Here is a 26582-nt window from a genome sequence, read left to right on the forward strand (position 1 = left end):
CATTGTCCATTTGTAAGACCCATTTGCATCCAAACTTTAACTTCCTGACTGATGTCTTGATGTTGCTTCAATATATCCACATAATTGTCTTTCCTCATGATGCCATCTATTTTGTGCAGTGCACCAGTCCCTCCTGCAACATGATGCTGCCATCCCTGTGCTTCACGGTTGGGATGGTGTTCTTCGGCTTGCAAGCCTCCCCCTTTTGTCCTCCAAACATAACAATGGTCATTATGGCCAAACAGTTCTATTTTTGTTTCATCAGACCAGAGGACATTTCTCCAAAAAGTACTCTTTGTCCTCATGTGCAGTTGCAAACCGTAGTCTGGCTTTTTTATGGCGGTTTTGGAGCAGTGGCTTCTTCTTTGCTGAGCGGCCTTTCAGGTTACGTCGATATAGGACTCTTATTACTGTGGATATAGATACTTTTGTACCTGTTTCCTCCAGCATCTTCACAAGGTCCTTTGCTGTTGTTCTGGGATTGATTTGCACTTTTCGCACCAAAGTACGTTCATCTCTAGGAGACAGAATGCGTCTCCTTCCTGAGCAGTATGATGGCTGCGTGGTCCCATGGTGTTTATACTTGCGTACTATTGTTTGTACAGATGAACGTGGTACCTTCAGGCGTTTGGAAATTGCTCCCAAGGATGAACCAGACTTGTGGAGGTCTACAATTTTGTTTCTGAGGTCTTTGCTGATTTCTTTGCTGATTTTCCCATAATGTCAAGCAAAGAGGCACTGAGTTTGAAGGTAGGTCTTGAAATACATCCACAGGTACACCTCCAATTGGCTCAAATGATGTCAATTAGCCTATGAGGAGCTTCTAAAGCCATGACATTTTCTAGAATTTTCCAAGCTGTTTAAAGGCACAGTCAATTTAGTGTATGTAAACTTCTGACCCACTGGAATTGTGATTAAGTGAAATAATCTGTCTGTAAACAATTGTTGGAAGAATTACTTGTCATGCACAAAGTAGATGTCCTAACCGACTTGCCAAAACTATAGTTTGTTAACAAGAAATTTGTGTAGTGGTTGGAAAAACAAGTTTTAATGACGCCAACCTAAGTGTATGTAAACTTCCGACTTCAACTGTACTTAATGGTGGGGTACAACAAGATACCTTTTTCTATCTGTATGAGCTACCCAATAGGCCTACACTAATTGTTGCATCTGAAATAGAAAATTATCCATGATATGAATTTGAAGTAATCAGTTTGAGCTGTAAAAAAACAAATGGGATGGGATTAGACCCACAATACACCGCTCTCTAATGAAACATAGTTTGATGAATTAGATTTAGTTAGACCACTCTCTGATTTTCCTTTGAGATTAGTTGACTTCCTAGATAGTGGTACATTACCAAACTCAGACTAATCACTTTACGGAAAAGTTCAAACAACATAGAATGGCAAAGCTTTTGTTTACGCAGTATAGATTTATGCAATACCACATGGTATGTATGACATGAGGGACATTCCAGGTGTTGTTTGACTTTTAACTATATTTACAGTCAGGTTCAATATTATTGGCACCCTTGATAAACATTTGCAAAAAATACATTATAAAATAAATCATACAAAACTACTGAGTTTTGTTGTATGCAACAAAATAAAGGAAATTATCTTATTTTATCCTAATGCAATTTCTCAAATGTTTTTTGCTGTTTTAAAGAAGTAATACTTTTTTCTTAATTATTCGCATCCCTGTTTTCAATATCTTACAATACCTCACCTTGCAAGGATAACAGCACTTAGCCGTTTTCTCAAATGTTTTATGAGATTGGAGATCTTAGACCATTCCTCCATACAGAATATTTCCAGATCCTTGATATCCTTCGTCTACTCTTATGGACTGTCATCTTTAATTCAAATAACAGGTTTTCAATGGGGTTCAAGTCTGGAGACTGAGATGGCCATTGAACATATTAGATTTTGTGGTCAATTTATAATTCCTTTTTTGTGTATTTTGATTTTTTAATTTTTTTTACTTTTACCACATTTTCGTGGTATCCAATTGGTCATTAAAATCTTGTCTCATCGCTGCAACTCCCGTACAGGCCCGGTAGAGGCGAAGGTCGAAAGCCGTGTGTCATCCGAAACACAACCCAACCAAGCCGCACTGCTTCTTGACACAATGCTCACTTAACCCGGAAGCCAGCCGCACCAATGTGTTGGAGGAAACACCGTACACCTGGCAACTGTGTCAGCGTGCACTGCGCCCGGCCCACCACAGGAGTTGCTAGTGCGCGATGGGACAAGGACAACCCTGTCGGCCAAACCCTCCCTTAACCCGGATGACACTGGGCAAACTGTGCGCCGTCCCATGGATCTCCTGGTCGCGGCCGGCTGCGAAAGAGCCTAGACTCAAACCCAGAATCTCTAGTGGCACAGCTAACACTGCGATGCAGTGCATTAGACTGCTGTGCCACTCGGGAGGCCCCTTCTTTGTGTATTTTGATGTGTGCTTGTGGTTGTCTTGCTGGAAGATCCACTTGCGGCCAAGTTTAAGCCTCCTAGCAGAGGCTACCAGGTTTTTGGCTGAAATATCCTGGTACTTGGTAAAGTTCATGATGCCGTTGACGTTAACAAGTTCCCCAGGACCAGTGGAAGCAAAATAGCCCAATAACATCAAAGACCCACCACTATATTTTACAGTAGGTATGAGGTACTTTTTTATATGCTTCAGTTTATTTGAAACCCACCACTGGTGTTTGTGGCTAAAGAGCTCTATTTTCATGTCATCTGATCATGTCACTGTCTGGAGTTTGCTGAACGGCTTTGGCACTCGGATTGGAACTGGTGCTATGGTCAGATGACATTTAATAAAATAGAGCTCTTTGGCCAAGCACACCAGTGATGGGTTTCACGTCGAAATGAGAATGCATAAGGGCAGAATACTTCCTATGACTTCTGTACAGTACACATTGTGCAGGGGTTGCTCTGCATACACCTCCCTGGTGATTTAAACATTAACACCCATAGTTGTTCCCTGGGCCATAAGGATCTACTTGTAAGTACTTTTATAGTACAGATGTAGGATCTTAATTTAAACCAGTTTGCTACAGCAGGAAAATAATCCTGCAGCAACAGGACATGTGGATTATAATTAATGGCCATTTTTGTAGGGTCCCGTGTGGCTCAGTTGGTAGAGCATGGTGTTTGCAACACCAGGGTTGTGGGTTCGATTCCCACAGGGGACCAGTACGGAGAAAAAAAATTATGCATTCACTACTGTAAGTCGCTCTGGATAAGAGCCTCTGCTAAATGACTACAATGTAAAAATGGATGAAACATTTTTTGTAAGGGAAATTGTCTGTAATTTCCACTTTGAAATTTCAAACTTCAGAAGCCTTTTAAACCTCAAATATACTACAAGTTCGAAAGTTCTCCTGCAATAGGGTGATCAAATGTAAAATCCTACACCTGTACGAGGGCAGGCCCACTAACTCTCATGCTATCCCTGTACTACAGATGCTCGTCAGTTCCCCATAGAATAGGGTAGATCTATTTCTGTATGGACTCTGCAGCAACAATTAACACATGTCATCTCTATGGCCATGAACAAACATTTGTGGCTGTCATATGATCATGATATCTAGAATGGTCTTGCTAGAAATATACATGATTAGCATACACTGTCAGATAATTCAATGTCCAAAATAATGTAATCTGTGGGTAAGTTCATCAGGCAATGCTAGTTAATACTGTAAACTGTATGTTGTTGAGAAAAAAAATGTATAGCCTTTGATACCTTTTTGATTACATATTAACCATTTGGTTTTAAAGATTTTTAAAAAAGAGGCCCAAAACAGCTGTAGGTATCATAAGAACCTCATTGGAATAATGCCTTCACTGTTCCTCATATGGGGTCTATAAAGAGATGGAAGTTTGTGTGTGCCATGCTGTGTGGCATGGTCAGAAAGACAAAGAAACAGTAGCAACATTGACACAATCACAATTTATGGGACACACAGATATTACGAACAGAGAAAAATGGCATATGTACAAATGCAATATTGTATGAAAACAATCAGTCCTTAAAAAACAATAGCTGAAATACAGCTTTACTTTCATCCATGTAATATACTGTATGTTTCATGATGAACTGATTTATTGAGGACATAAAAAAGTGTCTTTGGAATGTTGAATATGTTATTAGGGGGGTTTGTCAAAATCTAACGGCAGTGCACCATAGAGACTAATATTATTGATCACATTCACCACACACAACTTATGTCTGTCTGTTTTCCTGAATGATAAAATGAGTCTACCTGGTGCAACATTTTCAAAGACACAGTGGTAAGTCAGAACAGAAAAAACATGTTTCAAAAAACTACAATAGAAAGTTTGTTTTGATAGAAATAGTGACACACTAAGCCTACTGTACATAATTCTGAAACAAACGTACAGCAGCCCCTCACACAACTTATGACAGGCCTCGATTAAAGGCAACAGGATTCAACTCTGATCTCTGCACTAGCCAGTCATATTGATACTTATTTTAAAGCTGCCTATTCAACCTCTTCAATGGTTCAAATAATCTCCATTAATTGAATCACTCTTTTCTCTACTTCTGTTACCCAAATTTGACTTCTTACCTCGAACAGGCGAGTCAAGCAAACAATCACATAAGATCATACAAACAAATGAACCAAGCAATCAATACTTTAAACTACGATGACCCTTTAGTTCAAATGAGTACATTTCAGATCTGCAAGTGTTTAAGATATAGCATATACCTTGATTTATACTTGAATTTGGAAACAGCAATACAAACTGTCAATTTCGGTGATCTGTTGCCCTTTTTTTACTGTGATTGTTTCTGGACTGCAGTCTGTGTCCCAGCTGTCCAGTCCCCCAAACTCAGTCTAGGCTCGTTCTCTGACGCTACTGAAACCTAATAGAGGCCAGTGATCACAATCTCTTCTTCACATTACAGGCATCGTCATCATCAGTTTCCTCATTGTCATCATCCTGGGGGTGGAGGGTTGCATCAGGTAGGATGGGGTTGGATGTTGAATCTGTGTCAGAGTGCAGTATCCCCAGGTAACTCTGAGGGGGAGATGTATTGGGAATGTGGTGATGGAGGAATGGGGCGGTGGGGGTGTCATTCAGAGCTTGTTCACATTTCGGTGTCGGCAACGGGGGTCTGGGTGGCGGAGTGGCCGTTGGTGGGAGTCTTGTCCAGGGGCTCCTGTGGCTGCAGAGGGGCCACAGACACCAGGGTGTTGGCCTGGTTCTCCTCATCCACCTGGAAACCCTCTTCGGCCTGCAGGCACAACAGAGGAACCATATAGATTCAATTAAAGAAACACTGACGGCAGGCTGGGATGGGCCATAAGTGTTAAGAGGTATAGAGCTTGGACTTACTACTGAAATATTGTGATAACAGTACAGATTCAACTGAAGGAATAGCAAACAATGGCACATCACATACAGTTTGCACTGAGTATTGAATTTAGGACATGTTTTATACAGTGGCAAGAAAAAGTATGTGAACCCTTTGGAATTACCTGGATTTTTGCATGAATTGGTCATAACATTTGATCTGATCTTAATCTAAGTCACAACAATAGACAAATACAGTCTGCTTAAACTAATAACACACAAACAATTATACGTTTTCATGTCTGTATTGAACACACCGTGTAAACATTCACAGTAGTGGGTGGGAAAGGTATGTGAACCCTTGGATTTAATAACTGGTTGACCCTCCTTTGGCAGCAATAAACTCAACCAAATGTTTTCTGTAGTTGTGGATCAGACCTGCACAACGGTCAGGAGGAATTTTGGACCATTCCTCTTTACAAAACTTTCAGTTCAACAATATTCTTGGGATGTCTGGTGAGAACCTCTCTCGAGGTCATGCCACAGCATCTCATTCGGGTTGACGTCAGGACTCTGACTGGGCCATTCCGAGGTGTATTTTCTTCTGTTGAAACCATTCTGTTGTTGATTTACTTCTGTGTTTTGGGTCGTTGTCCTGTTGCATCACCCAACTTCTGTTGAGCTTCAATTGGTGGACAGATAGCCTTACATTCTCCTGCAAAATGTCTTGATAAACATGGGAATTCATTTTTCTGTCAATGATACTGTAGCAAGCTGTCCAGGCCCTGAGGCAGCAAAGCAGCCCCAAACCATGATGCTCCGTCCACCATATTTTACAGTTGGGATGAGGTTTTGATGTTGGTGTGCTGTGCCTTTTTTTTTTCTCCACACGTAGTGTTGTGTGTTCCTTCCTTCCAAACAACTCAACTTTAGTTTCATCTGTCCACAGAATATTTTGCCAGTATTGCTGTGGAACATTCAGGTGCTTGTTTGCATGCAGACATGCAGAAATGTTTTTTTTTGGACAGCAGTGGCTTCTTCCGTTGTGTCCTCCCATGAAAACCGTTCTTGTTTAGTGTTTTACATATTGTAAACTCGTCAACAGAGATGTTAGCATGTTCCAGAGATTTCTGTAAGTCTTTAGCTGACACTCTAGGATTCTTCTTAACCTCATTGAGCATTCTGCGCTGTGCTCTTGCAGTCATCTTTGCAGGACGGCCACTCCTAGGGAGAGTAGCAACAGTGCTGAACTTTCTCTATTTGTAGACATTTTGTCCTACCGTGGACTGATGAACATCAGGGCTTTTAGAGATACTTTTGTAACCCTTTCCAGCTTTATGCAAGTCAACGATTCTTAGTCTTCTGAGATCTCTTTTGTTCGAGGCATGGTTCACATCAGGCAATGCTTCATGTGAATAGCAAACTCTCACATTTTGTGAGTGTTTTTTATATTGCTGGGCAGCTCTAACCAGCATCTCTCATCTCATTGATTGGACTTGCCTAGTTAAATAAATAAAAAATATTTAAAAAATGTAAATGTACAAATAAAACACAATCACTCTATGATGCAATTTAAACATGTATGGTGGAGACAGGGAGTCTGGGCTGAGGTTAGGAATGTTTGTGTCAATCAGATGAGATTGAGGTTAGTTTATATGATGCCTATGACGATTGACTGTGAAAAGAAGACGCCAAAGGAAGGCAGTTCCACATTCTTTTGTATAAACCAGCACATGGCTGTGGCCCATATGAAAGCTATTTCGGACAATCTCATGAGGCTTTTGTAGGAGAAAAGAAATGTAACATTTTGTGGCCACCTGGCATGAGGATGAAATGGAAACAGCAGAGAAGACTGAGAGCTGTTTATGTGAGTGTGGGTTTGAGTGAGGAAGCAACCAAAGGATAGACTCACCTCAAATCCAGTCATAACATTTTAAATAGACAAGCAAGAGGTGCATCAACCACCCAGTCTTCCCAGTGAACTGGGTCCTTTACACAGTTTTAGTTTTCTATGGGTCTCTCTCATATCATGACCACTCACCAGTCTCGCTCCCTTGGGTGGTGGGCGGTGGGTTTTCAGGTAGTAACCTGCGATGAGCAGAATAGCCAGGAGCAGTCCAGTGAGCAGCAGGGAGACCAGCACTAGCTTGGAGTTCTTCTCCCAGCGAGGAACAGCTTCCTCAAAATCAATCTGGAGAGACGAGGAGAGTTATACACATTAATATCAGGAATTCAGGGTTTTCATAAATAAATGTGAGGGGGACGCAGGGAGGTATTTCTTACAAAATACCCTGTGTGAATTACAGCAGTCATCTTCATTTTTCTGGTATAGATTGTACACTGTCACTAGTAATGGCAGGGCCTCTGATGCCATCTGGATCAGGATATTTTACCCCTAGACTGTAGAGCCGGGATGGGCAACTGGCAGCTACCTTCAGTAGACCATGAACCAATTAAAACAGTCGGGGTCTCAACTTCCTGTTGAGAGTTAGAATAATAGAATATACAAGGTGCAATTTTAGAATTTGGTTGTGTAGCTGTGTTGTTTTTGTCGCACTGCTTTGCTTTATCTTGGCCAGGTCGCAGTTGTAAATGAGAACTTGTTCTCAACTGGCCTACCTGCTTAAATAAAGGTGAAATTAAAATAAAGCAAACTCAATTAGCCTATGTTAGCAATTTTATTTTAGATTGGTAAATTAGTTTAGCAGCCAGCTATCTAAACTTGTAAGCATGGTTGAATTACTAACCAGGGTACTGCCCATTTTGATCATCAGTTATTATTAAAAACTGGAAACATTTGTCTTCACCGTATGGTAAAGTGTGTAGAACTGCAGTAAAATAGCTGTAAAACTACAAACGCAGACCCACATAATGAGTTATGTTTTTTTTGTGGCCCCTATCAAAGTTGCCCATCCCTGCTGTAGAGGATGACTATAGGCTTTATGTACCCAGGGCTATCGTAAGGCTATACAGTATAGAGATAACTGACTGAGTGGAGAAAGGGCATAATCTCCCAACCCTCCAGTCTGAACACAAAGGTGCCATTGAACTGACTGACCAACATAATGAGAAAAGTGTGGCTGGGTGCAGCTCACTTAACTGTTTTTAATGTTGCAAGGGGTGTAGAGATGGAGCACAGAGTGTCTAATGTCAAAGGGACAACATGGTTGGAGGGAGCATGAGAAGGCGTCACCCATTCCTCATTCCCGCTGGGAACACTCAACACCATGTCCACCGGGAAAAAAAGGAATTCCAGCTGATTTTTTTTTTTTTCTTTTTTTTTTCTTCTGTTTGTCATGCAGCATCTTCCCGGCAGCTTGGAGCCGTGAGTGAGGAATCATGTCTGTGGTGGAGGCGTGTCTCCTTGTTTATTTCACTGTGGTTAGATCAGGAGCCAAATCAGCACTGTGACTTTTCCTCACTTACCACTGTGCACAAATTAAAGCCCTTTATTGTAGGTGTGACTGCAGTGGCCACTGAACGTAATGTCTTTCTCATGATTCAGGCATGGAAGTGTACGTGGTGTGAATTATGTGAACTTCATATGTGGAATTGGAATAATGTGTTGTTTTCCTGGTATTTTAATTAGAAATGAAGAGAAGTGAGACTCTACCTTGTCTTTTATATTGTCATTGTTGAACTTCTCTGCCATTCCTTGAGCATCAGCTGTAAGAAGAGAAAATATGATTTGGTTAATATTTTTTCAACAACAGACTATCGGAGTTGTCCCACATAAAAAGCATAGGAGGAGACTGACCTTCTATGTATTGGCCAAAGATCAGGATTTCATTAGAGTTGTCCTCCTGAAAGACCTCCAGTTTACAGTCGACCCCACACAGGTGCTCCAGAACACTTTCAATTTTAGACCTGGTCTCCTCCTGTGGAAAGACTAGTTGGATTAATAAACAGTGTTTGCACTTGGCTACAGAACTTCTCGTTAGTCCTTGTCATTTAGATAACTGAAGTGTGAATTGTCTTCCCGAAGTGTGCTCACATACAGTACATTATTGTGCATACACATTCACAACTATGGCTCTTTAGAAATGTATACCCTGAAAGGAACCTACCTCATCCCATATTTCCCTCTTTCACATAAGACAAAAAATGATACCAAAACCTTGTGCAATTATACTCCACCCTATGTAACATGATCCAAATAGAGCCACCAGCCCCCACAGACAGCTCTGATCAAACCCTTGATCCCAGCCCCAGAGTGGACAGCTGGCCTCATTACAAAGCTCACGGGCTCTGTGCCAAGGAAACTAGACTGCTCTCAAGGCCGCATCTGCTATGGCACTCAGAACATGTAGAATATAATGCATGTACAGCACACAAACACTAATCTTTTCCCTAAATCAACTTATTTTCAAGTACTCTCTGTAAGGGGTTAGAATTGAAGGGTGAGGGGTCATTGGATGACATTATGTATTTGATAACATAAAGTAGGCTATCATTCAGGAATGTTCTATTAGAAGTTTGAGTAGTTGCTGTTAGCTCAAGGTAAAACATGTTTTGCCTCCAGCCCCTGATGCAGCTATACTGTGTAGTGCACCATTTACCTCAGAATTGTATCAGTATTCATTAGTAATTTGTTTTTAATTGAAAACATTTTTTTTATATATCTAAATATGATCCTCATATGATTGGAAACATACATGGATGTGTCATTAAGATCCCCCACTTCAAAGGAAATGTGGTGTCTAACCCGGATGAAGCCAATCAAGTCATAAAGCTTAGTCTGGTGTAAGAGTGCGCGTGTCACTGATTACATGCCATGCTGCAGGGGCTTTCCAATGCAAGCCTAAATGGAGAAAGAGTGGGGGGAGCTCGGTCCCATTCAATACTGTTACATAGGCCTCTTAGAGGAGTCTATCCCCCATTATTCCAGGGAACCATTTAATACAATTTAATCTTGACAGATCAGAGGAGCTGGAGCTCCAGACGGCAGGCAGACAGACACAGCTGAGAAATGCCAGACATCCCTTCCCTTACATGGCCCGACCTTCACGGAGCGGAATCCCTGTTAGCCCAGCCGGCACTGCCCCTAAGACGCTAAGGAATCACTTTGATACATACGCTACAGCAGCAGCCCCACCACCGCCCAGCCACCCTTCACGCCAAACCTTTCAACACGTTCTTCTCGCCCTCTCTGGACCTCTCTCCTGAAGGCATACCTTGAGTTGTAACAAACAATTTTGACTCCCCCTCCTCACCTGGCAGGCAAAACTAGGGAGAAGGGCTGGTGTGCCACTTGCCTCCTCGAAAACTGCCCACTGGAGACATATTAATCACTGCTGATTAATGAAGAGGAATTTCCTTCTTAGCTCATGTGCAATGGTCTGAAAAGGGGCAAATTGAAAGTGGCATCTCTGTAAACAAACTCCTTATCCTTTTTCCTGTTATGATTTTGCTTCAAGACCCAGTCATCTGTAACTTCTTACTCTAACCATCTTAGCTTCCGCTCACATTTTCCACCTTGAGACTACCCTCTGGATACAGTTTCAACTGAGGTGGACACTGCTGCGAAGAGGGTTTCCTTAATGTCAGACCAGGAATGCAGGGGATTTTCCTTTGGTGAGGTGTGTCCATACATGTGCGTGTGTGCGTGCATACCTGTGGCGTGGACAGTACTTACACAGCTGGACGAGGCCTTTAGTTTCAGACTCACTGCATCTCTGTCCTGGGCTGCTTCTTTATCAACACACATCACACCAGCCTGTGGAGAGACCAGACCACCTCAGTTAGACTGAACTTGGATTGGGTGGTTTGGATGGTATAAAAAATACAAATAATATGATAATTGTTTTTGTACTTTTTACCCATTTTTCTCCCCAATTTTGTGATATTCAATTGGTAGTTAGTCTTGTCCCATCGCTGCAACACAGTGCATGCTTAACCCAGAAGCTAGCCACACGAATGTGTCAGAGGAAACACCGTAACAACTGGTGACTGAAGTCAGCGTGCATGCGCCTGGTCCACCACAAGGAGCCACTAGAGCGCAATGGGACAAGGACATCGCGGCCGGCCAAACCCTCCCCTAACCCAGACAACACTGGGCCAATTGTGCGCCGCGTCATGGGTCTCCCGGTCGCGGCCAGCAGCGACACAGCCCAGTATTGAACCCGGGACTGTAGTCACGCCTCTAGCACTGCGATGCAGTGCCTTAGACCGCTGCGCCACTCGGGAAGCCCAATTTGGATGGTATTGTCACTGCACTCTAGGATCACCTCTGGGATGAGCACAATGTCACTTGACTGGTAGGTCAGAATCTGCTGGGGAGCCTGGGTCTCCTGGTCGTCGTCTGTGGTTGCTGCTTCACCAGCCTTCTCTGTGGCCTCCCTCATGGTCTCCTCTACCACCTCGGTGACTGGAGCCGCTGTGGTGTCATCTAAAATGTCTGAGATGTATGAGAGGTCCAGCCCAGGAATACTGGGGAATACAATGGTCTGGACAAAGGGTGTATCTGCTTCTGAAAAAAAGGATTAGGGTTAGGCCTATGTCCAATTGTATTTAATTCATTGTTGACAAAAAAATTATGGGATGAGCCTATAGGACGGCATATAAATACAGCAACACCCATAGTGGCTCTGTGGAGATAATGTGCTAATGGATAAGTTTCTTACCTTCATCTGACAGTTGTGTAGTATCAATGTCGTCCCCACGAATGACTCCAGCATCATTCACTGGCCGTGTGGGCCCAGTAACAACCTCATATTCTGCAACTACGCGACCTGGAAGAGAACAACATTTGGATAACTTATACTATAACACTTGCATCCCAACATGTACTGTAGCTACTATGACAACTTTGTCACAACAATGATGTCCAATCCTGAAAGAGTAGAGTCTTCTGTGTCACTTAGCTTGAGGGTTGCTATTCTAATTTACACCAAGCTACATGGTCATTTGTATTGACTTTTACATGACATTGTTTTTCCAAGCTATGATCAACTGAGCCCAGACCTATCCTGGCTTATATCACCACATTAATTCTACAGCATGTGTGCAAACAGACTTGATTTAGCACCTGGACTTCCTGCCACACCAATATATTCTGGTATTAGTAGTGATCCCAAGGGGGGGGGGGGACTCATGGGCTATGAATGTAATCTTGAATGAGGTGTTTGTGCTAAGCCAATGGAGCCCATCTCTAATAGACTCCACCCAGGGCCTGACCTGAAATCAATTAGGCCCCATGCAGCACTAAAGAAGGGCCTGTAATTAATAGCCTAACTGTGGGATAAGTCTTCAGCTCAGCCTGTTCCAAGTTCAAGTTTCTAGTCTTATTAGTCTCATGTACAGGATAAACATGGTAGACACCATCCAATGAAATACTTACTTGCAGGCTCGTTCTCAACAATAATAAAATACAAGAATACCAACAAAGTAAATGACTCCGTAGAATAGAATAAACATTTTAGCATCAGTATAATACAGGAAGGCACAATTTATAGTACAATGTTTACACATGTATCAGAAAAGGGGGGATTGTGGGCCAAGTGTTTAAATTGTGCAGTATTAGCAATAGTAAATAAGAGTGGTAGCAGCAATTGTGATGTGTGTGTGTGTGTGTGTGCATGTGTGTGTGCATGCATGTGTGCTAAGGGACGGAGAGTCAGTGCAGGTCATCAGTCCAGTTCAAGTGTACAACAGTCTGATGGCTTTTAGATAGAAACTGTTGCAGACCATGCTCCGATACCGTCTGTCCGATTGGTAAGGGAGTGAACAGCTCGAGTGGGGTCCTTGATAATGCTGCGGGACTTCCTCAGTAACTGTTTCAAGTAGATGTCCCGGATGCGTGGGAACACGGCCCCAGTGCAAATAAACGTTCTCTTGTCGCCACCAGCCAGGGAGCCTGACCCCAGACACACTCCCGCTGGGATGGTAGGTACGAGCCTCCCAGGGAAATTTCTCTCTGGTCTAATGACAGACATTATCAGAGCTATGTAGCAAGTACACTGACTTTAATACATAGGCCTCTGTGTCATTTACTGGAAATGGAAGTTATATTATTACACTCTTTAAAGTCTTAGTATGTGCATTCATGTCCTCATACCCAGTTAGCTATGTAGCTGGACAGACAAATACGTTTCTTTCTTCTTCAAAACTACATAACTACTTATGTGGATTAATATACACTGAACAAAAACATAAACGCAACATGTGACGTGTTTGTCCCATGTTTCATGAGCTGAAATAAATGATCCCAGAAATGTTTCATTCACATCCCTGTTAGCGAGCATTTCTCCTTTGCCAAGATAATCCATCCACCTGACAGGTGTGGCATATCAAGAAGCTGATTAAACAGCATGATCGTTACACAGGTTTGCATTGTGCTGGCCACAATAAAAGGCCACTCTAAAATGTGCAGTTTTGTCACACAACACAATGTTTTGAGAGAGTGCAATTGGCATACTGACTGCAGGAATGTCCACCAGAGCTGTTGCCAGAGAATTGAATGTGCATTTCTCTACCATAAGCCACCTCTAACATCGTTTTAGAGAATTTGGCAGTGTCTCCAACCAGCCTCAGAACTGCAAACCATGTGCATGGTGTCGTGTGGGCGAGCGGTTTGCTGATGTTCAACAATGTGAACAGAGTGTCCCATGATGGCGACGGGCTTATGGTATGGGCAGGCATAAGCTACTGACAACAAATGCAATTGCATTTTATTGATGGCAATTTGAATGCATAAAAATACAGTGATGAGATTCTGTTTCCCATTGTGAGCCCCATTTTTTTAAAGATATCTTTGACCAACAGATTCATATCTGTATTCCCAGTCGTGTGAAATCCATAGATTACTGCCTAATGAATATATTTCAATTAACTTATTTCCTCATATGAACTATAACTCAGTAAAAAAATTGAAATTGTTGCATGTTGTTTTTATATTTGTTTCATAACACCTGCACCGCTTTAACACTCTCGAAAACGAACTTATAATTTCTAAACCCTTGAAGCATTTGATATTTCAATAAACCAACCATCAAAGATGGTATGTCTAAAGTCTTCTTTGCCAGGCGTTATGCTATAAGAGAGGTGCCACTCACTGCTAAAAGAGGGTAAGGATATCTCTCCAGTGTGTAACACCCATTATCCTCCAACAGGGTGAAACCATGGGCATATAAACGCCATGGCAAGTTTTAAAGTGAAATATAATGTGAAATATAAGTCCCTTGTGCCCGTCTGTGCCTGTAAGTGGGGCCTTTTGAATGAGGGTCTTGATATATCACTGATACCCTTACTTGGGGATGGCCATGTCTTTTAGACTAATGGGATTTGATAGTGACTCCATCTCAGTCCCAGCTCTCACATGCCATGAAGAAGTAATAGGAGAGCTGTGCTTCCCTAGATGACACCAGTGCCAGTTTCAGACTCATTAGTCAGTGGAATACACAATATCAAATCATCTAGGTGAATTAAGTTTCCATCTAGCTAGCCTGTTAAACATCTGGAATATACTACTGCTTTACTGAAATTGTTGGCTCACAGTGATGTCGAATTAATACTTTTTTCCCAAATTTTAATTTTTTTACTGCTTCTACCCATCAGGCCCTCTGAGGTGAAAGCCTGTTATACGTGATGTGCCAATTTTAATTTTCAAGTAAGTTATTGTTGTGGGTTGAATCAGGTTCAGACTTAATAGTTTGTACTATTGAATGCTACTATTGTCAGCTACTACGGACAGTGCTAATACAGTGCATACCATGCTGGGCGGTATATGTTTAATAGACTAAACTGGACATAGATCGTACTGGTATAAAAAAAACACTAATAAGCAATGCATCTGACTCCCTTTTTCCTGAGATTGAACATGTTTACTGAGATACTAATGGCCCCCTCCTTTCCCTTTCCACTCCTCTCACACAACTTCATTACCTCACCCACTAGGCATTATGATAATTCTGTAGATCTCATTACAACTCTCTCCTCCCTCCCTCCCTGTCATTTCCCCATACAGTAACACATTGTTGTTTTCTGGTTAAAGCCACATAAGTCTTGTCCAAACAAGAACAGGTCATAGCCATTCTAAAATAAAAGTGTGTAGAATAATTGGCAGGGTTTTCTATAGGCTACTGTATCACTAGGTTGGACATTTCCGACTGTCTTTCCACCGTGTTTGCTTATGGAATTTAACATTTACAGTCAGTTGTTGCAGTGTGTTGCATTGATTGGATTGGCTAAATCCGTATGATAAGCAGGTGCCCCAAGTGTCAAACAGTCAGCGTGCCGTGTAAACAGGTGAGTCAACAGTACTGAGGGAGGTTCTCACACTGGTATACGTAGGCTAGCAACTGTTAATACAGGTGTCACTTGTGTTTGGTTTTTCCTGCAATTTTGTGGCAATTTAATTGTGTTTACTAATGGATGCCCTGAAGCCCAAGGCAAAGAAAAGAAGAGACTACGAATGATCTCGTTTGAATGACTTAGGGTCTCGTTTAAGGGACTTAGTAAAAAAATATATACAGAGCCTTTATAAAGTATTTACACCCCTTAACTTTTTCCAAATTTTGTTGTGTTACAGCCTGAATTTAAAATTGCTAACATTTCGATTTTGTGTCACTAGCCTACACACAATACCCCATATTGTCAAAGTGGAAGTATGTTTTTAGAAATTTGTTCATATTCATTAAAAATGAAAAACTGAAATGTCTCGAGTCAATACGTACTCAAACCCTTTGTTTTGACAAGCCTAAATAAGTTCAGGAGTACAAATTTGCTTAACAAGTCATATAATAATTTGCATGGACTCACTCTGTGCAGCAATAGTGTTTAACATTGTTTTTTTCTGACTAACTCATCTCTGTACCCCACACATACAATGATCTATATAGGTCCATCAGTCAAGCAGTGAATGTCAAACACAGATTCAACCACAAAGACCAGGGAGGTTTTCCAATGCCTCGCAAAGAAGGGCGCCTATTGGTAGATGGTTAAAAAAAAGAAGCAGACTTTGAATATCCCTTTGAGCATGGTGAAGTTATTAATTACACTTTGGATGGTGTATCGATACACCCAGTCACTACAAAGACACAGGTGTCCTTTCTAACTCAGTTTGCTGGAGAGGAAGAAAACCGCTCAGGGATTTCACCATGAGGCCAATGGTGACTTTAAAACCGTTACAGAGTTGAATGGCTGTGATAGGAAAAAACTGAGGATGGATCAACAACACTGTAGTTACTCCACAATACTAACGTAAATGACAGAGTGAGAAGAAGGAAGTCTGTACAGAATAAGAATTATTCCAAAACATGTATCCTGTTTCCAACAAGGCTCTAAAGTAAAACTGCAAAAAATGTGACAAAGAAATTAATTTTATGTCCTGAATATACAGTATTATGTTTGGGACAAATCCAACACATCACTGAGTACCACTCTTCATATTTTCAAGCATGGTGGTGGCTGCATCATGTTATGAGTATGCTTGTCATCGGCATGGACTAGAATTTGTTAGGATAAAAATAAATGGAATAGAGCTAAGTACAGGCAAAATCCTAGAGGAAAACCTGGTTCAGTCTTCTTTCCAACAGAAACTGGGAGACAAATTCACCTTTCAGCAGTACATTAACCTAAAACACAAGGCCAAATATACTCTGGAGTTGCTTACCAAGATGTCATTGAATGTTCCTGAGTGGCCTAGCTAGAGTTGTGTCTTAAATCGTCTTGAAAATCTATGGCAAGACTTGAAAATGACTGTCTAGCAATAATCAACAACCAACTTGACAGAGCTTGAAGAATAAAAAAAAGTATAATGTGCTATAATCGCAGCTGTTATCGCTGCCAAAGGTCTTGACTCAAGGGGTTGAATACTTATCTAATCAAGATACAGTATATTTGTTATTTTTTTTAATTATTATTATTATATTTTTTTTTACAATTGTTAGAATTTGTATTCCCTTTTGACAGAGTATTTTGTGTAGATCATTGACAAAAAAATGACAATTAAATCAATTTTAATCCCACCTTGTAACACAACAAAATGTGTAAAAAGTCCAAGGGGTGTGAATACTTTATGAAGGCACTGTATTAACACTGAGAACACCTTCCTAATATTCTGTTGCACCCCCTTTTGCTATCAGAACAGCCTCAATTTGTCGGGCTTGGACTTTACAAGGTGTCGTCTGACACCTACTACCATACTCCGTTCAAAGGCACTTAAATCTTTCATCTTGCACATTGACCCTCTGAATGGCACACATACACAATCCATGTCTCAAGGCTTAAAATTCCTTCTTTAACCTGTCTCCTCCCCTTCATCTACACTGATTAAAGTGGATTTAACAAGTGACATCAATAAGGGATCATAGCTTTTACCTGGATTCACCTAGTCAGTCTACTGTCATGGAAAGAGCAGGTGTTCCTAATATGTATATACACTACCACTCAAAAGTTTGGGGTCACTTAGAAATGTCCTTGTCTTTGAAAGAGAAGCAAATATTTTGTCCATTAAAACAACATCAAAATGATCAGAAATACAGTGTAGACATTGTTAATGTTGTAAATGACTATTGTAGCTGGAAACGGCTGATTTTTAATGGAATATCTACATAGGCGTACAGAGGCCCATTATCAGCAACCATCACTCCTGTGTTCCAATGGCACATTGTGTTAGCTAATCCAAGTTTATCATTTTATCAGAAACCGCTTTTTCAATTATGTTAGCACAGCTAAAAATTGTTGTCCTGATTAAAGAAGCAATAAAACTGGCCTTTAGACTGGTTGAGTATTTGGAGCATCAGCATTTGTGGGTTCGATTACAGGCTCAAAATAGCCAGAAACAAAGAACTTTCTTATGAAGCTCATCAGTCTATTCTTGTTCTGAGAAATGAAGGCTATTCCATGCGGGGAATTGCCAAGAAACTGAAGATCACGTACAACGCTGTGTACTACTCCCTTCACAGAACAGCGCAAACTGGCTCTAACCAGAATAGAAAGAGGAGTGGGAGGCCCCGGTGCACATCTGAGCAAGAGGACAAGTACATTAGAGTGTCAAGTTTGAGAAACAGACGCCTCACAAGTCTTCAACTGGCAGCTTTATTAAATAGTACCCGCAAAACACCAGTCTCAACGTCAACAGTGAAGAGACGACTCCAGGATGCTGGCCTTCTAGGCAGAGTTCCTCTGTCCATCTATCCTTTTTCTTGTGCTTTTAGAGGTGGAACGATGCTGAATAAAACCTCACTCTACCTGCAATTCTAGTCACTCTTCAGGTTTCTCTTGTGTATGACACTATAGTACATCTCTCCTAGTGGACCTAAGGAATTTGAGTCTGAAAGTGCTGCTTTTAGTGGCTGAGGAATGTGACATTGGACCTCAGTCCCTCGGGGTATAAACACAGCATTGCAGCTCTTGCCTCTGAAACAGCAGAATCCTGACTTGCCAACTTGATCTCTGTGTCTGTCCCAGAACCAACCCAGACATCTTTTCCCTGGCATTAAACCCAGAAATAGGATGGAGGATCTCATGTTTTCAATCAGGCCCTAATGCTGCACCCATGGCTGCCCCACCCTGAGGTTATGACAGCTAAGTGCTGGGGACTTCAGTCATGATTCAGTACACACAACATCTGTTTCTACTTGTGTATGTATTTCACTCCACCGATTGTCCGTTACAGTTTCACTGCTGTATACATTATCTTAAATGTTAAATGTTCCTGTCTAGACAGAGTAAATAAGAAAAGGTTTGGACATAGATTCAGTCATAAGAGAATCACAAGGAGATCTCATATCTCCTGCAGACTAATTACTAACATGCCTCTGGAGGTGATATTGAATAACAGTCATGTCCAGACTGGACTAAACAACATCAGGACACTCAAATGGAAAGATGGGCTTGCCCTTAACAAAAAACAGAATGCTTTTACATTTAGAATGATTCATTTCTTTTGGTCAAATGTTTTTCTTTTTCAACTCTTATTAGCTCAGCAGAACTGGGTGGAAAAGCAGCCTACTTCTCATCTAGAATAGCCCAACATTATTATCACAAGTCCATGTGTTGTCTCTGAGATAAAAACAAATCTGCTTAATTCTGCTACGGGGCGGCAGGTAGCCTAGACCGTTGGGCTAGTAACCGAAAGGTTGCTAGATCGAATCCCCGAGCTGACAAGGTAAAAACCTGTCATTCTGCCCCTGAACAAGGCAGTTAAACCCACCCATTGTAAATAAGAATTTGTTCTTAACTGACTTGCCTAGTTAAATAAAGGTAAAATAAATGTGGGTATACCTGAGTAGGTATTTACAAGCAACCCCTGGCTCAGATTGGGTGCTGGGTTTTCAGCCGTAGGCCATTTCAGCCGTAGGCCATTTGTGTTCAGTAGATGTTGCTAAAACAATATCTATGATTCACATAATTACAGGCCCTGAGGTCAGGTCAAGTTCTCTCTGAAACTAGTAAGCCTCCTTAAACCAAGGAAAAGCATATGGCTTAAATCCTTTGTAGTGTGTTTACAAACACAACCTCTAGAAATGTTAGAGACTTCAGTTAAGAAAACAAGGTGGTTTTACTGAAATTCAAACTCAGACCAGCAGGCATTTACAATCTCATCATGTGAAGCTGTAATAAGGTGGAGAGATTGCAGATGAGATCCATCTATTCTCTGTTTTGTTTAGTTGAACTTTTAGAGGTGACATTAAAAAGTTACAATTGCATCAAGTTCTGGGGTTCCAAAACACCTTAGTAGATTCCCTCTTTGAATCGTTTCTCTAACCCCATCTCTCACAAGCTCCTCCTACTACAGCTACTGTATGCCAGTGTCTTTTAGTTCTGACTCAATCCAGCGTACTACAGTAATTCTGCGTAGTGCTAACATAATACAGCCCTCTCTCTTCCACATCTCTAAAGTTGATGGTAGCACCCAGCGATAAAACAAATTGTATAAATATGAATTTGTTTGAAAGCAAAAAGACTTGGCTCTTCTCAGGAAATTCGGTCTTTAAACAAACTATAGACTGCTTTGTTCTTTTCCCTTCTTTTCTCACTCTCGCCATCTTTCTCCCTCTCTGTTTCTCTGTCCCTACTGTTCCTCTTGCTTCTCCTGTTGCTTTTCCACCTCCTGCACCCATGCATTCTCCCTCACACTGCTTGGAACAACTGTAAGGCATTCTGGTACCAGTAATTTATGTCAGCTAGCTTGGCATGGCATTGTGATGTTCATCTTTTCATTGAATGGGTAGTTATATTAAATAAGTGTCCACGCATTCTTAAGATTCAAGATTTTGTAAGATACAATACCAGTCAAAAGTTTTTATTTTATTTTGACTATTTTCTACATTGTAAAATAATAGTGAGACATCAAAACTATGAAATAACACATATGGAATCGTGTAGTAACCAAAAAAGTGTTAAACAAATCAAAATATATTTTATATTTGAGAATCTTAAGAAGTAGCCACCCTTTGCCTTGATGACAGCTTTGCACACTCTTGGCATTCTCTCAACCAGCTTCATGAGGTAGTCACCTGGAATGCATTTCAATTAACAGGTGTGCCTTGTTAAAAGTTAATTTGTGGAATTTCTTTCCTTCTTAATGGGTTTGAGCCAATCAGTTGTGTTGTGACAAGGTAGGGGTGGTATACAGAAGATAGCCCTATGGCTACCACAGCATTCTGCAGCGATACCATCTGGTTTGCGCTTAGTGGGACTATCATTTGTTTTTCAACAGGACAATGACCCAACACAGCTCCGGGCTGTGTGAGGGCAATTTGACCAAGAAGAAGATTGATGGAGTGCTGCATCAGATGACCTGGCCTCCAAAATCACCCAACCTCAACCCAATTGAGATGGTTTGGGATGAGTGGGCCCACAGAGTGAAGGAAAAGCAGCCAACAAGTGCTCTGCATATGTGGGAAATCCTTCAAGACTGTTGGAAAAGCATTCCAAGTGAAACTGGTTGAGAGAATGCCAAGTGTGTGCAAAGTTATCGTCAATGCAAATTGGTGGCTACTTTGAAGAATCTAAAATCTAAAATATATTTGGATTTTTTTAACACCTTTTTGGTTAAGACATTATTCCATATCTGTTATTTCATAGTTTTGATGTCTTCACTATTATTATACAATGTAGAAAATGATAAAAAAAATAAAAAAAAACTTGAATGAGTAGGTGTGTCCAAACTTTTGACTGGTACTGTATAATGATTCCTTTTCAACATTAATCTACATGCATGTGTTCCTCAGATCGAGGTACTTTCCATAGCTGAACCAGTTGTCTTCTACTCGTAGAAATAGAATCTGATACTTCCACTACCATTGACATCATTTGTAATAAATCCCATCAACATGGCATGAGTTTGAGATGAAACAAATTACTATCTCAATATGTCATCCTCCACGGCAACAAAAGTCTAATGCAATTAAGTATAACATAAATAACTTCTATTGTTGTAATGTTAGTTTATATGCCGTTTGGTGTTGCCATCAGAACAAAGACATATGGCTCAAAGTTCAAGTGAAGTCTCTTCACATTGGCAGGAAATGTGATAGATCAGATGGAGATAGCAGGCTAAAGCTCCCAATCCTGTACTATCAGGCATGTTTCCAGTGTTTATGTTCCAGACAATAGCTTCTATTCTGCCATGTAAAGACTAGTCTATACTCTAGGCACAGTGACTGCAAAGATACTTCTGAAGAGTCTCTAGCTTGACCCTCCCTATCTCTGCAGATGGCCATGCTTTCTTTCAACTTCAGCTTGGAACGCCTGGATGTATGAGGTTTTACTTACCGTGAAGGAGTGTGGCGATGAAAAGCAAAGCGAAAGCTATCATTTTGTGGGTCTCATTCATTCTCCTTTTGGATGCTGCTGCTAATATTCTCCTCCTGTCCAGTGTGAATGTGTGAGAGAGAAGGAGGGTTTCCTCCTACCGTGAGTGGGGCAGATAAAGCGCGACTTTTGCTCTGGCACTTTTATATGGCTCTCCTCCCTCGCTGAGGCTCAACCCCACACCCCTTCTCTCACTGGTTAATTCTATCTTCCTTAGTGCCCCCTACTGGGGGGGGGGGGGGGGGGGGCAAGGCAGAAGGAGGGAGAAGAAGAGAAAAATGGGGTGTATAGTTGAACGTAGTTTGAAAATCTGTTATTTTGTTATACAAATTATGTTGGCTAATTAATAACTTCAAAGTTAGAATGCCTGCGGTTTATAAAATGAAATGTGTATCATGATTGGCTATAACTTCACATTGTGAAGTGGTTCACTTCTATTGTGACCCCAGATCACTCCTAAAAGGGTTTTGGAGGGAAGCAGTCATTCTGCACACAATGGAAGGTAGACTGTGGGCCATTTGTGTGTTAATGGCCTTATGCAGATGCACTGAGGTAAAATTCGCTTTTAAGATGCTAGCCAAAACATTGGTGTGACCTGTTGTTATGCTAAAATAAGACCTTCCTACACAAGACTTTACATTTTTCATTTTTTGATGCTGGAGAAACAGGCCCGTAACCTGATACCTAATGTCCCCCGTCCCTGCTTTGGCCTCGATTCCCCTCTCTCCCTTCATCCATTTCCTCCCTTTCCCTCATCCCCCATCCCGCTAACCAAACCCCTATCAGTAACATTCAAATCAAATTATATTTGTCACATACACATGGTTAGCAGATGTTAATGCGAGTGTAGAGAAATGCTTGTGCTTCTAGTTCCGACAATGCAGTAATATCCAACGAGTAATCTAACCTAACGATTTCACAACAATTACCTTATACACACAAGTGTAAAGGAATGAATAAGAATATGTACATAAAAAAAATATATGAATGAGTGATGGTATAGAACGGCATAGGCAAGATGCAGTGGATGGTATAGAGTACAGTATATACATATGAGATGAGTAATGTAGGGTATGTAAACATTATATAAAGTGGCATTGTTTAATGTAGCTAGTGATACATTTATTACATACATTTTTCCATTATTAAAGTGGCTGAAGTTGAGTCAGTATGTTGGCAGCAGCCACTCAATGTAAGTGATGGCAGTCTGAAGGCCTTGAGATATAAGCTGTTTTTCAGTCTCTCGGTCCCTGCTTTGATGCACCTGTACTGACCTCGCCTTCTGGATGATAGCGGGGTGAACAGGCAGTGGCTCGGGTGGTTGTTGTCCTTGATGATCTTTTTGGCCTTCGTGACATCGGGTGGTGTAGGTGTCCTGGAGGGCAGGTAGTTTGCCCCGGTGATGCGTTGTGCAGACCTCACTACCCTCTGGAGAGCCTTACGGTTATGGGCGGAGCAGTTGCCGTACCAGGCGGTGATACAGCCCAACAGGATGCTCTCGGTTGTGCATCTGTAAAAGTTTGTGAGTGTTTTTGGTGACAAGCCACATTTCTTCAGCCTCCTGAGGTTGAAGAGGCGCTGCTGCGCCTTCTTCACCACACTGTCTGTGTGGTTGGACCATTTCAGTTTGTCCGTGATGTGTACGCCGAGGAACTTAAAACTTTCTACCCTCGCCACTACTGTCCCGTCGATGTGGATGGGGGGTGCTCCCTCTGCTGTTTCCTGAAGTCCACGATCATCTCCTTGGTTTTGTTGACGTTGAGTGTGAGGTTATTTTCCTGACACCACACTCCGAGGGCCCTCACCTCCTCCCTGTAGGCCGTCTCGTCGTTGTTGGTAATCAAGCCTACCACTGTAGTGTCGTCTGCAAACTTGATGATTGAGTTGGAGGCGTGCATTGCCACGCAGTTGTGGGTGAACAGGGAGTACAGGAGAGGGCTGAGAACGCACCCTTGTGGGGCCCCAGTGTTGAGGGTCAGCGGGGTGGAGATGTTGTTACCTACCCTCACCACCTGGGGGCGGCCCTTCAGGAAGTCCAGGACCCAGTTGCACAGGGCGGGGTCGAGACCCAGGGTCTCAAGCTTGAAGACGAGTTTGGAGGGTACCATGGTGTTAAATGCTGAGCTGTATTCGATGAACAGCATTCTCACATAGGTATTCCTCTTGTCCAGATGGGTTAGGGCAGTGTGCAGTGTGATTGCGATTGCGTCGTCTGTGGACCTATTGGGGCGGTAAGCAAATTGGAGTGGGTCTAGGTGTCAGGTAGGGTGGAGGTGATATGGTCCTTGACTAGTCTCTCAAAGCACTTCATGATGACGGAAGTGAGTGCTACGGGGTGGTAGTCATTTAGCTCAGTTACCTTAGCTTTCTTGGGAACAGGAACAATGGTGGCCCTCTTGAAGCATGTGGGGACAGCAGACTGGGATAAGGATTGATTGAATATGTCCGTAAACACACCAGCCAGCTGGTCTGCGCATGCTCTGAGGACGCGGCTGGGGATGCCTCTGGGCCTGCAGACTTGCGTGGGTTGACACGTTTAAATGTTTTGCTCACGTCGGCTGCAGTGAAGGAGAGCCCACAGGTTTTGGTAGCGGGCCGTTGTCAGTGGCACTGTATTGTCCTCAAAGCGAGCAAAGAAGTTGTTTAGTCTGTCTGGGAGCAAGACATCCTGGTCTGACGGGGCTGGTTTTCCTTTTATAGTCCGTGATTGACTGTAGACCCTGCCACATAACTCTCGTGTCTGAGCCGTTGAATTGCGACTCTACTTTGACTCTATACTGACGCTTAACTTGTTTGATTGCCTTGCGGAGGGAATAGCTACACTGTTTGTATTCGGTCATGTTTCCGGTCACCTTGCCCTGATTAAAAGCAGTGGTTCACGCTTTCAGTTTTGTGCGAATGCTGCCATCAATCCACGGTTTCTGGTTTGGGAATGTTTTAATAGACGCTGTGGGTACGACATCGCCGATGCATTTTCTATTAAACCCGACTCAGCGTATTCGTCAATGTTGTTGTTCGCCGCAATGCGGAACATATCCAAGTCCACGTGATCGAAGCAATCTTGAAGCATGGAATCCGATTGGTCGGAACAGCGTTGAACAGACCTTAAACAGGGAGCTTCCTGTTTCGTGGTCATGGTTAGCTTTTCCGAAAGGAGGGCGGGGGAGGCCCTATATTTGCGTCGCGGAAGTTAGAATAACAATGATATAGGGTTTTGCCAGCCCTGGTAGCGCAATCGATATGCTGATAGAATTTAGGGAGCCTTGTTTTCAGATTAGCCTTGTTAAAATCCCCAGCTACAATAAATGCAGCCTCAGGATATGTGGTTTCCAGTTTACATAGAGTCAAATGAAGTTCGTTCAGGGCCATCGATGTGTCTGCTTGGGGGGGATATATGCGGCTGTGATTATAATCGAAGAGAATTCTCTAGGTAGATAATGCGGTCGGCATTTGATAGTGAGGAATTCTAAGTCAGGTGAACAGAAGGACTTGAGTTCCTGTATGTTGTTATGATCACATCACGTCTCGTTAATCATAAGGCATACACCCCCACCCTTCTTCTTACCAGAAAGATGCTTGTTTCTGTCGGCGCGATACGTAAAGAAACCAGCTGGCTATACCGACTCCGATAGTGTGTCTCGAGTGAGCCATGTTTCCATGAAACAAAGAACGTTACAGTCTCTGATGTCTCTCTGGAAGGCTACCCTTGCACGGATTTCATCTACCTTGTTGTCAAGAGACTGGACATTGGCGTAGTTTGCTCGGGAGCGGTGCGCAATGTGCCAGAAGACCGCTCCGTCTGCCCCTTCTACGGCATCGTTGTTTTCGGTCGCCGGCTGGGATCCGATCCATTGTCCTGGGTGATGGACCAAACAGAGGATCCGCTTCGTGAAAGTCGTATTCCTGGTCGTAATGTTGGTGAGTTGACGTTGCTCTTATATCCAATAGTTCCTCCCGGCTGTATGTAATAAAACGTAAGATTACCTGGGGTAACAATGTAAGAAATAACACATAAAAAAAAAAATACTGCATAGTTTCCTAAGAACGCGAAGCGAGGCGGCCATCTCTGTCGGCGCCAGAAGTGAAAAACCCTTGAATGAGTAGGTGGAATCAGCGGCCACTGATGTGGATAGTTGGCTTCTTGCTGCTTCTCAGCCTGAGCTTTGCCCTCATCCTGGGAGGAAGACTGGAGGGGTTGATGGGGTAGGACTGGAGGGGTTGAAGGGGTAGGACTGGGGGTTTGATGGGGTAGGACTGGGGGGTTGATGGAGTAGACCTGGGGGGTTGATGTGGTAGGACTGGGGGGGTTGATGGGGTAGTATGGGTAACTGGGGAATGGACACACCACAGCTGGCGAACACCGCCTATGTCACAGCAGTAAAACATTCACTACTTAGGCTGTTAAATAGTTAGAGGCATTTTGGCTGCTGATGTCCCAGTGAATCATGACTTCCTCTCATATAGCAGTAAAAGCACAGAATTCCCTTTTTTTCC

At 42.3% G+C, this 26582-nt stretch overlaps 1 protein-coding gene across 2 annotated transcripts; it reads right to left on the reverse strand.

The window, feature by feature from the left end:
• Window positions 1-3938: 3938 nt before the first annotated feature.
• On the reverse strand, window positions 3939-22236 carry LOC106583002 (uncharacterized). 2 transcript variants are annotated; one of them, XM_014166701.3, is made up of 8 exons: window positions 22050-22236; window positions 11951-12058; window positions 11555-11793; window positions 10963-11043; window positions 9085-9205; window positions 8941-8993; window positions 7369-7518; window positions 3939-5268 (listed from the first exon to the last, which is right to left on the reverse strand). In XM_014166701.3, the coding sequence occupies exons 1-8, from the start codon at window positions 22108-22110 to the stop codon at window positions 5122-5124; spliced, it is 960 nt and encodes a 319-aa protein (XP_014022176.1). In that variant the 5' UTR covers window positions 22111-22236; the 3' UTR covers window positions 3939-5121. The 2 variants fall into 2 exon arrangements, with proteins under 2 accessions (XP_014022176.1, XP_014022175.1); XM_014166700.3 differs by having other exon boundaries at window positions 11555-11796; window positions 22050-22234.
• Between the last annotated feature and the right edge of the window lie 4346 nt (window positions 22237-26582).

Source organism: Salmo salar, chromosome 22 (assembly GCF_965601325.2).
Source record: "Salmo salar chromosome 22, fSalSal1, whole genome shotgun sequence".
NCBI classification, from domain to species: Eukaryota; Metazoa; Chordata; class Actinopteri; order Salmoniformes; family Salmonidae; genus Salmo; species Salmo salar.